This window comes from Marmota monax, unplaced genomic scaffold (assembly GCF_021218885.2).
Source record: "Marmota monax isolate L192 unplaced genomic scaffold, Marmota_monax_Labrador192_F-V1.1 WCK01_AAM20220418_F8-fsc00129, whole genome shotgun sequence".
NCBI lineage: Eukaryota > Metazoa > Chordata > Mammalia > Rodentia > Sciuridae > Marmota > Marmota monax.
Genome location: NW_026693811.1, coordinates 4607501 through 4619914, shown reverse-complemented (window position 1 = coordinate 4619914; position 12414 = coordinate 4607501). Strand labels below are relative to the sequence as shown.

The window sequence follows — 12414 nt, the reverse complement described above, 5'->3', positions numbered from 1 at the left end:
TTGAATCACGTAGAACCCCAAAGCTTGCATATAGTACACCCTGAGTTTGATGTCTAAGTAAATTTGAGACTCCCTCTATCACATGAAGATTAGAAAATAATTGTAGTTTTGGTATACTCATGATGGAACCAAATTAGGAGGATTAAAGAGAATATGTAATTTTAGTGCTTCTCTCCCACATTCCCCCCCATTTATTATTTTTAATCTACTGTTATAGTTTTAGGTTAGGAATTATCAGGAAATAGGCTGAGGAAATTTCCAGATCAAATGCATTAGTACATCTAACACTGGGTACTGCTTTGTTGGCCTCTCAGCTGACAAGGATGACTAGACATGCGAACAGGGCTGCTGAGTCTGCTCAAACACTTCATCTAGTCCTCACTCCCTTGAAGAATAACAATTAGATATTGCACAGGGCAGGTTTTCAGTACCAGAAGGTCTGGAGTCCCTCTTTCATTGCATAAACCTATATTTTTAGCAAATGAATTTGCTATTCTCTACTTAAAATTCTGAATTCTCCATTTGTTCCTAAGAGATGATGAATTTGTTGCATTACTAGGCTGAAGGGACTGTGAACTGGTATAATTACTTTGCTATATTTACTCTAGTTTTAATTGTTTTCTGGAGAGAGCTTGCTAAACACTATTAAATTTTTTAAATGTTAAAAAGCAGTGATGAAAAGTTGAGAGGTACAGTAGCTCAATGGACTGGAATAGGCAAGCTGAGGTGGTGCAGCTCTCCCAGAACAGGCAAGCCCGCCTTGCCTGCAGGTGTTTGCCTCAGGTCTCTGCCCTTAGGAAGTCTGAGAAAATGTACAAATGAGTGCTGAGTCCCTAGCAGCCAGAATTACCCTATGGGAACGTAGTTGAAGAGGGCTGCTATAGACCTGCCAAACTGTTGAATAGCATATGCTTATTAAGGGTGGGAGCGGTATCATGAGTATGTACCTCAATTAATATTTACAGGAATATTGCTTACAGTAGATTCTAGAAGACCTAGCATTTTATTTCTAATTTCCACCCATCCTGAAATTTGTGTTCATACCTCTCAATTTTCTATGTAACTCTTTCTTTGTAACTTTGAGACTATGGCAGAACTTCAAGGGATATCACAGTGGCTGTTTCAGAATGAAACAACAAAAAAAAGAAGTAACAGGGCAGTAGCAGTTTAGTAATTGAACCTAAGCTCTGAAATGTTTAATGATAAGAATGGTAAATATTATCAAAACCACCAAGTTATATAGGAAGTATAGACTTGCTGATTTATATGTGCGTGCATATATATATATATATATATATATATATATATATATATATATACACATATATATATGTGTATATATATATGTATATACATATATATGTGTATATATATATATGTATATATTCATCCTATAACAATAAAATAACAAAACAGAGGTTTTATTGTAGCACCTGCCATCTCTATTCAACACTTATGACAAAATATCTTAAAAGCAATTCACATTGCATTGTGAATTTTGCCAGCTGTGTTAAGAATTTTCTCTTAAAATTTTCTCTTAAAAGCAATTCAACACTTATGACAAAATATCTTAAAAGCAATTCACATTGCATTGTGAATTTTGCCAGCTGTGTTAAGAATTTTCTCCTCCTTTCAAAAATAAAATTTGATGTTTTGGAACAATTTTTACTCACCTCTAAAACCTATTTTTCTTAGTTTCCTGTTTTCTGATGTTTTACTGTACCTGTTTAAGCTCTTTCCCCAAAATAGTGGGAGTTATTATCAAATATCTAATAATGCAAAAAGAATGTGTTTTCTGAGGTTTTTCTTTTCCTCTTCTGAGAAGTCATATAAAAAGCTGTTTTTAAGCCTCTCTCCTTTGGGGGTGCCAAATTAAGGACTGCCTCTCATTCACAGATAGGAGTAGCACAATCAAATGGGGTGTGATTGTTTTGTTCAAAGAACATGCGGTTCTGCATTTCCTTCATTTCACATCAAAATTATCATAGCCAATAAACAGAACAGCAACTACAAAACAAGTTTGCTATTACTTCTAAATTAGTGTTAAAATTCAAGAAACTGGTAAAATGGCTCTTTTTGCATCTAAGGCCAGGACAATATGCTGAACAGTGATTTATTAAGATCCCACTGATATTAAGAACTAGTTAATGGTTAACTATGATTATGCTTTCAAATAGCAGTGATGATTTGAAAGCACTGGATAAAACCTCATGTTTCAGGGTACATGAACAATTTTGTTTCCTTAAGTTTAATCAAAACTCAATCTTGTCTTTTGCAGCCCTGCTAAGGTTATTGTTTTTTAGTATGCATCAATAAATAAACTTCCAATTATCTTGGTAAGCACATCCAAAAATAGCTTGAGATTTCAAAGGCAATGGTGTATCTAGTAATTGTTCCAAATATATAATTTTAATAGATAGGATCTTTTCTTAATTTCAGATGAAACAGAAATCTTATGAAATTTAATTAGTTTTGCTAGAGTTAAACTATGCAGAAATACCCAGTGAAAATGGACATTCTGTTTTATTAACTGCATATGCTCATCTTTTATACCAGTTGTAACTTGTTAAGAGCATTTAAATTTTTTTTTTGTAAATGATTAATTTACAAGAAAAGTTATTTAAGTTGAAAAAGGTGAAGGATTTTACATTCTGCTTTAAATATATTATATGTATACATTTATGTGTGTATATATGTTTATGCATGACAACTGTAAGTTTAATTTTTGCCAGTTTAATTTTTGTTAAAAGGTATTTTTCTCTATCATGTTTGATCTGTATGTTAACTAATGCCAACAATATTTAGCTCAGCTAAATGAAAGGAAGACCCGCTTTTTAACTTTTGAGTGTGTACTTGCGTGTGTGTGTGTGTGTGTGTGTGTGTTTTGTGGTAAATTCCATTGCCTGTGACTTTTAAATTATTTTCTGAGACCTTGCTGCAAACTGTTTATTCATGTCTCTCTTGTATAAAGCTCCTAAAATGCCCAGTCATAGGATATGTAAGTTGTTATTTTCTCCACTCATTATTTTGATAATATTTAAAGAAAAAAATCCTAATGGAAATTCCCTAGAAATAACTTACAGGACTAATGAATTTATAGGTCTTTTAGACAGTTCTACATTACAGTCACATTAATATTCTCTGCTTTTTATAAGGCTTGAAGTAAATCCCATGACACTAGAAGAATTTAGATACTGATTACTCGCGATTGGTTCCTGGTGATTTGCTCTTAATAATTTCCAGTTGAATTTAATGAAAGTATGATTCCTGAAATGCTGCTTCATTAAAATTGCATCTTTTTCTCTTTAAGTGTGGTTTCAGTCATTTCACCCATTTTGTGGTGTGTTTTCCTCCCTGTTAAAAAGCAATGATTGAGAAAGCCAAGACAATTAAGCATATCACTTTAGTTCTTCCTAGAACTCACTGTCACAGGCTCTCTGAGCTAACTGATGCGAGTTGCACTTCATCAGGATTCACAGTACTATTTTACCTTTGGAAGAGATTATTTTAAAATGTGCAAAATTTTAAAACAAAAATATACCAAGATTGGGGTAGCCGAGGGAAAGTGAAGAAAAAAATCCGTTGCATGTACAAGAGAAATAAGGTCTTTCATTATTTTTACTAGATATATACGCATACACATATATAAAGGTTGATTAAGTTATACTGTGCAGCATTCAGACTTAATTTAACTGAGTTGGTGATTTGCAAATGAATATCTACATGGATCCTTTTTTAAAATCCAAATGCAAATGAGTACAACTGCAGTAAAATATATTTGCAAATGAATCCTGTTGCTTTATTCATTTATTGTGTAATTACTGCAATCCTTCCCACCTTGTTTTCAGTATTTCTTAATCATTAAGTCGGAAGCATGACAGCAGTGCCAGCCCTGGCATGATTCTCTTTGACTAAAACCTTGTAAATTAACACAATTAGCACAGCATCATCCTGCTAATTAACTTCCAGTGTCTGGTGCAGTGGTTTTGCAAACAAGGAAGAGGGAGTCAGAAGGGAATCAACATGCCATTCTGTTACCAAACTGTGTGCTGTGTTCAGTTTAGCTCAGTAAGTCAAAGCTGGCCATGTCAGAAGCCAGAGCCAGGCAATGAAGAGCTAAAGGGGTTGAAGGAGGAGAACAGAAGGTGGTAGAAGCTGTCAAAATAGACTGGTAATTCAGAAGGGAGCTGATGCCACAGATGCTTCATTTAGACCAGGCCTCCTTCTTATCAAGGAATCTCTGCCAGAGGGCACAAGACGGTTTGCAAAATTCACTTTGGGTAATACAAAGGAGATTAAGGAGATTAAGTTCTGTACCAGAACAGGAAATGCTCCAACCAAGCAGAAATTAGAATGGGATGATAGGGTGATAGGAAATAAGAGAACAGGGTTCCAGTTTTCTTCTGCAAATAACTACCTGTGAGGCCTTGAAGGATGCTTTGGGAATCTCTTTGGACCATGTTTTTCTAATCTGTGAAATAAGTTCATTTTCAAGACCTTTTTAAAAGTTTAAATTCAAATGATTCCCTGATTCTAACTGCTTAGTATGTTCTCTTATTATGGGGAAAATACTTATTTTACAGTGTGTTCAATAGTCACTTTGCTTCAGTTAGTAATCTAGCCGATGACAGAATTTCATATATGAGCCCATTATGTAGTATTATTTTTTCAGTTTCTGCCACACACAGCTTCCTGTAGAAATGTAAAGAGTTAGAAACCAGAATCTCTCTCCAGTCTTACCTTCCTTTTTTAGTTTCCCTCCTCTCTCTCATATGCATATATATATATGTAATCATATGTATATATGATGTTCTGCCCTCCCCTCTTGGTAAGATGGAGGCTATAAAGGGAGGAGGATTATAAGAGAAGAAGGGAGAATGCTAGAAGACGGACAGACAATTGATGCTTGTTTTTTTTTCCAGAGACTCAACAACAGAACTGAGAGGCAGAAAGGAGCCAGTTGTAATTCATACCGAGTTGTAGGCTTTGTGCGATGAAAGCGATGGAGCGCTGCCTGGGAGATTGCTTTGCTGCACTCCACGAAGCAGATTTGAAACTGTCGTGGACCACTTTAGATGAGAGTTGGATTATGGAATGACCTGCTATGTCTGTGTCATATTGTTCTGCGCAGGGAGCATTATACTGTGCTAACTAGGTGTTCAGTACCAAATAAGAGAGGTATCCTAGATGTGATCTGTCAGCTGTGTCTCATTTTTATATTGTTAAAATATAAAACAGAAACTGTGATGTGAAGAGACAGAATAGCTAGATATTGTACATGTTAATACTATCATATGCCAGATATTTAAAATCCATGAATATTTTATTGGAATAACCCATGATTGAATTCTCATCTGCAGAAATGTGTGTGTACATATATATATTTGTGTATGTGTGTGTAATATACAGTAAATTGATGGGCTTGACAGAAATAGATTTGCTTATTACTTAAAAATGAAAAGCATTGGGTCTTCTACAGAGTTTTCTTTTAAATGCAGTTTACTTTCATAGAGGGCTAAAATTCAGTTCATTTTAAAGAGTTTATATTATAGAGATCTGATTGGAAATGTAGCTCAGTGGTAGAGTGCTTGCCTAGCATGCACGATGCCCTGGGTTCAATCCTCAGTCCCACAAAAGCATAATACAGAGATCATAATGGGTACTGTAAGCTGTGGAGATACTTTATAATGTAGATATCATTAATGGAAGATAATAGGTGGAAAAAGCATTTGGGGGGAAAGCTTTAAGACCTATGATGAATAGCTATGTGAATTAATTGTTTCCACCACCCTCCCCCAAATCCTTAGGCTTGAAGATGCAGTGGACGCCGGAGCATGCCCAGTGGCCAGAACAGCACTTTGACATCACCTCAACCACTCGGTCTCCTGCCCACAAAGTTGAAGCCTACAGAGGTCATTTGCAGCGCACCTATCAGTATGCTTGGGCGAATGATGACATATCTGCTCTGACTGCATCCAACCTACTAAAAAAGTATGCAGAGAAGTATTCTGGCATTTTGGAAGGTCCTGTGGACCGACCTGTTCTCAGCAACTATTCAGATGCACCATCGGGACTAGTGAATGGTCGGAAAAATGAAAGTGAACCCTGGCAGCCTTCCTTGAATTCCGAGTCTGTGTATCCCATGAACTGTGTTCCGGATGTTATCACCGCCAGCAAAGCCGGAGTCAGTTCAGCCCTCCCTCCAGCAGATGTCTCTGCAAGTATAGGGAGCTCTCCTGGGGTGGCCAGCAACCTGACAGAACCTAGTTACTCAAGTAGTACCTGTGGAAGCCACACCGTACCTAGTCTTCATGCAGGGCTCCCATCTCAGGAATATGCCCCAGGATACAACGGATCATATTTGCATTCTACTTACAGTAGCCAGCCAGCACCTGCACTTCCTTCACCTCATCCATCTCCTTTGCATAGCTCTGGGCTCCTACAGCCACCACCGCCACCTCCTCCACCACCAGCCCTGGTCCCAGGCTACAATGGGACTTCTAACCTTTCCAGTTACAGCTATCCCTCTGCTAGCTATCCTCCTCAGACTGCTGTGGGGTCTGGGTACAGCCCTGGGGGTGCACCCCCTCCTCCTTCAGCATACCTGCCTTCAGGAATCCCTGCCCCCACTCCCCTGCCCCCCACCACTGTTCCTGGTTACACCTACCAGGGTCATGGTTTGACACCTATTGCACCCTCGGCTCTGACAAATAGTTCGGCAAGTTCTCTTAAAAGGAAAGCTTTCTACATGGCAGGGCAAGGAGATATGGACTCCAGTTATGGAAATTACAGCTATGGCCAACAGAGATCTACACAGAGTCCTATGTACCGAATGCCTGACAACGGCATTTCAAACACAAATCGGGGGAATGGCTTTGACAGAAGTGCTGAAACATCATCCTTAGCATTTAAGCCAACGAAGCAGCTAATGTCCTCTGAACAGCAAAGGAAATTCAGCAGCCAGTCCAGTAGGGCTCTGACCCCTCCTTCCTACAGTACTGCTAAAAATTCATTGGGATCAAGATCCAGTGAATCCTTTGGGAAGTACACATCGCCCGTAATGAGTGAGCATGGGGACGAGCACAGGCAGCTCCTCTCTCACCCAATGCAAGGCCCTGGACTCCGTGCAGCTACCTCATCCAACCACTCTGTGGACGAGCAACTGAAGAACACCGACACGCACCTCATTGACCTGGTAACCAACGAGATTATCACCCAAGGACCTCCAGTGGACTGGAGTGACATCGCTGGTCTCGACCTAGTGAAGGCTGTCATTAAAGAGGAGGTTTTGTGGCCAGTGTTGAGGTCAGATGCATTCAGTGGACTGACGGCCTTACCCCGGAGCATCCTTTTATTTGGACCTCGTGGAACAGGCAAAACATTACTGGGCAGATGCATAGCTGGTCAGCTGGGGGCCACGTTTTTCAAAATTGCTGGTTCTGGACTAGTCGCCAAGTGGTTAGGAGAAGCAGAGAAAATTATCCATGCCTCTTTTCTCGTGGCCAGGTGTCGCCAGCCCTCAGTGATTTTTGTTAGTGACATTGACATGCTCCTTTCCTCTCAAGTGAGTGAGGAACACAGTCCAGTCAGTCGGATGAGAACCGAATTTCTGATGCAGCTGGACACTGTACTAACTTCGGCTGAGGACCAAATCGTAGTAATTTGTGCCACCAGTAAACCAGAAGAAATAGATGAATCTCTTCGTAGGTACTTCATGAAACGACTTTTAATCCCACTTCCTGACAGCACAGCGAGGCACCAGATAATAGTACAACTGCTCTCACAGCACAATTACTGTCTCAATGACAAGGAGTTTGCACTGCTCGTCCAGCGCACAGAAGGCTTTTCCGGACTAGACGTGGCTCATTTGTGTCAGGAAGCAGCGGTGGGCCCCCTCCACGCCATGCCAGCCACGGACCTTTCAGCCATTATGCCCAGCCAGTTGAGGCCCGTTACATATCAAGACTTTGAAAATGCTTTCTGCAAGATTCAGCCTAGCATATCTCAAAAAGAGCTTGATATGTACGTTGAATGGAACAAAATGTTTGGTTGCAGTCAGTGATAACGTCTTTTTTTAAAAAAAATGCAATGAATGTTGGCACACACACATAAAACCTGCTACATAGGGAATAGAGCCCCTTTCCAGTAGTGTTTAAATTGCAAAGGGTACTGGGGAAGACGACAATTAAGTTGCATCTTTATAGAGTCAGGGTAGATTTGGAGGAAAAGTGGATCAAATGAGAGCTTCTGATTTGAAAGCCCCAGATGACAGAAAGCGTTCGCGGATGCTCAGTTCGGTTCAAGCTAGACAACACTCACCAAGGAGCAAGGTGCAAGTGTGTTGATTTCAGAAGGACATGAACCTCGTGTGTTGATTCCATTCTGCTGTTCTCGAGATTTAGTTGCTGTCAAGTGCCTGGAGTGGTGCTTTATTTTTTGTTTGCCTCACAATTACATTGGTGGCATGTGCTAATATAAAGAGCTTTAACTTCAAACATTATTGGACTAAAGAGATGAACGGTTGTGTTACAAACAGAAAACCAGATTTTTGCCATTTTAAGAGCAACAGTATTCCTCAATCCTGTCTGTTCTGCAGTATTAAGCTAAGAACAGGTAAAACAGGGTAACGGTAATCTGGACCTTAATTTCTGCAGTTCATTTCTTTTAATGTTCTTGTCTGCAAAAACTCAGGAAAGTGATTGTGATTTGTACAGTACCTCAAAGGAATGTGTTGAAAGCACTATGTACTGCTGAGAGTAATAGGATAGGCTTCAATGTTACTTTATATTAAAATGTATGTTTACCTCAACAATTGGAAAATAGCAAGGAAAATTACTTTGAATGTATCCAGAAAAATACTGAAGTGTGATACAACTGAATACTTATGATTTAAAGTAGAAATGGAAGGATTTTTTAAAAGTTCTTTTACTAATTATGGGGAATTAACCAGAGCAGAATAATTCTTTATGTCAATAACTGCAAGAGTTCTTAGTACATTGCTCCTTGATAATTAAGTGAAATGTTCTTAAAAGGTACACTGGTTAATGGAAAGCTACTTATTCAGTTTGTGTTAGTGTCTCAAACAGTCAGCCACAGACCTATTTAGGACCCTGAAAGTCACAGTACCTGAAAAGGAGGACTGCCTTTTACTGCCTAGCTGGTAGTGGGGGTGGTGGTGGTGGTAGTTTGCAAGTTCTCCTTAAACTGCTGGGAATGGTGTCGTTCTCTTCACTAATCTAGCTTATAGGCTTGCCATGCTGTTTGATAGAATGCAGAGGATAGCAACCCAAACCCACAAACAAGGAAAAATTTAAAAACAACCAATATGTATCCGCAAAGAGCCTCTCCATCCCTTCCCCTTTTTGACTTCACTCTTGTCAGTGCAATTCTGCTTCTCATTTTGAAATCCGGGCTCTCGTGCTCCTGCGTTCATTTCTACCTCAGTTTTGTTACGTTTCTCTTGGAAAGCAAAGTAGGAAATTGAAAGTGGACACACACACCACAGTATAGCTTGCCAAACATGTTGCTTTGTTTCCTTCCATCTCTCCGCATACATCAAGTTTCCCAGAACATTAGTCTTTATGCTTACTTCTGCCTCAGTCCACCACCCGCCTCTCCTAGCATATGTGGCATTTTTCTTATTTCCCCATTCCTCTTCTGCTTCCCACCAACTTGTTCTTTGTATCCTTTAATGCTTTATGTGCAACTTTTCATCGAGAGCCGGCTGATGGTCACCAATGCCTCTGAACAGTCACACTGCAGGCTGTAGCTTACCAAAGCCACTGCCCATGCATAAGCAGAACAGCCTAGCATTTTGAATGTATTTTCCTGTCTTTTTATTTTTATTTTTATTTTTATTTTTTTTAGTTTAGAAATGCAGTAACAAAACTGTTGCAAAGCACTGGCATTTTATGTATTCAATAAGTGATGTACATTTTAATAAATAAATAAATAATAAATAAATAAATAAATAAATGCAATGAGAAGCCCCGAGAAAGGTCTTTCTGTTAATTTTTTTCTTTCAATTTTTTTTCTTTTTTCTTCTTCTTTTTTTTTTTTTAACTGAGCTCATCCACAATGTTAAATTCCTTGAAACATTTAACATAGAAAAACTGGTAAGGGACTTTATGACATTTCTTAAATTTTATGATACTTGATGATTATCCCACCCTTCACTTTTTTTTTTTAATCTTTCATGTTGGTAAAAATCGAGCAAATGAACCAGAATTTAATTCACTATGATATTCTATCAGTTGAAACTGTGCTTAAACATAGATAGTTCATATTAAAAAGCAGTGCCTTTCATTAAGGATACAAAAAATAATACTTAAACATGTCCTCTGCTTTTCACAAGTGGATAAAAAGCTGTGATCTGGGTCTACTGCGTATATCCCTTGTTGTAAGGAAATTCTGGTGTCCACATTAACTTGTAGGTTCACATTGATCTCACTGACAAGTTTCCTTTTGCACAGTGCTGACCTATTTTTTTTTGTCTTTGAGACATTACATCTCATTTCCGCCAACATGTGTGTTCACTTGAAAGCATCTGGCAAGTTTCGACAAACCGAGTCTTATTTAGACAAATTTGGAAAAATTCTATACTGACCCACATTTTTTTTGTGACTAGTGAGACTTAATGCCAAATATATGACTGCACTATTGTGTTTCAGACTCATTTATAATAAGACTGAAAATAAAGTTATACATTATTGGCTTTTAGCTTTAAATGACTTAAAGTTAATTCCAGATAAGAGTGGTCAAAAGTCCATGAATTTAGCAGAAGCTTAAGTTGAGTGTGATGTTCATTTAGCCTCACCAGTTCTGGGATTTGCTCTCTTAGGAAATTGGACAGGATGAAGAAATGAAGATCTTTTGGAGAAGCTAAGGCTGACCTTTGAGTAGAAGTGCTTGCCTGTGATTCTTTGATTCTACATGTAAGCCCTTCTGTAGATTAGCTTAATAACGAGCTCTTTTCTGACCATCTGTTTGGGGCCTTTGGGATGGAGTGGGTTCCACATCCTCAGAGATGACTGTGTACCTTGGAGATAGTACCTTGAAGCTGAGTAACCAGCTTTATACTCTTGGCCTCTTACTGACTGTGAAGAATATGGAGAAGGCTTCTAGTAAAGGTAAGGTAATGAACCAGTCCAAACCTCTTGCTGTCTGACAGGGGATTCAACCACTCTACCTAATAGCTCCTAGTTTCCTTCTTTACAACTGCAGTGACATTTCCAACAGAGACAAAAAGGAAGTGAAGGAAGCTACTCCAGTGGAAGGATCAATAGAAATTCAAGAGGTAGTTTATAATGACCTTGTGTGTGACACAAGTGGAAATACTCTACACGTCTGGCATGCTTCTCTCCAAAATATTTAGAACATTAGTGACAATATGGAAAACTTTGCTGACTGAGCTGATCAATGGAATGTGAAGGCAGTATACTTTAAAGCTATTTACTTTCACACAGAATGTTTATCTATTAGTCAGTTTGTATTCCACTCAAATGCAGATAGACGGGTATAATGTTTTCTTGTGCATTTGAAACCTATCAAGGAGAAAATAAACCATTCCACTAAAATACATAGGCCAAACACCATCTGGGCAAGTGATAAAAGCTATCCAGAGGCTATGCTATGTAAAATAGCAAGGTCAATTTACATGGGTTGCATAGTACTTGGCTATGCAGTTTTCAAAGGAATACATCCAAAAAAAATTCCAAATTAATTCCTACAATAGGTTGTTGTAAATTGAAATATATTTGTGGGTTGCAGAGTGTGTTTTAGAGACATTTAGTATCTCTCTGAGAACATATTCTACTCCAAGCATAAAGATACTTCTGTAATCCAACTCTGTTTCTTAGCAAGAATTGGGTGTCATAATCATTGAATCTGTATTTTGCAAAGTGAAAGGGACACAGTTTGTTGAACTATTGAGGCCACTAAAGTAAAGTTCTAATATATATATATATATATATATAAATATAAATATAATTAGCGTGTGTGTTTGTGTGTGTGTGTGTGTGTGTGCTGTTTTCACCACCACCTATTTGAACTTTAAAAACAAACATCTACTTTACATTATTCAGAAGCAACTGGTTACTTCCTTTCTTCATATATGCAGAGATAGACAGGACCGCTTTATAATTCAAAGCATTTTAATGTGATTCTTTTTCTTATGAAAAGTAAAGCCTTCAGTTGTTAAATCATCTGCCAATTTTTCTATGAAGCACATTAGCAAACATGGAGCTATTAGTATTTCAGAATTCACAACCAGCTGTACTTGTGACTAACCAACTCATGAACTGAAGCTCACACTCTGCTAAGACCTTTGGTTGACATTCGATTTTGAACCTGCCAGATGCATTTGTGTGAACCAGGGATACTGCATCTTTAATGAACAAGTCTCTCCTCTTTCCC

The 12414-nt window shown here is 38.3% G+C and overlaps 1 protein-coding gene across 3 annotated transcripts in view; it reads left to right on the top strand.

Annotated features, from left to right (window-relative positions):
* Fign (fidgetin, microtubule severing factor) overlaps positions 1 to 12414 on the top strand; it is a 130637-nt gene that overhangs the window by 117031 nt on the left and 1192 nt on the right. For all 3 annotated transcript variants that reach the window (XM_046462268.2, XM_046462267.2, XM_046462266.2), the window contains one exon: positions 5808 to 12414. This exon is cut by the window's right edge and continues 1192 nt beyond it. In XM_046462268.2, coding sequence (XP_046318224.1) covers positions 5816 to 8062 — 2247 coding nt within the window. In that variant the 5' untranslated portion in view covers positions 5808 to 5815 and the 3' untranslated portion in view covers positions 8063 to 12414. The remainder of the gene's footprint in view (positions 1 to 5807) is intronic.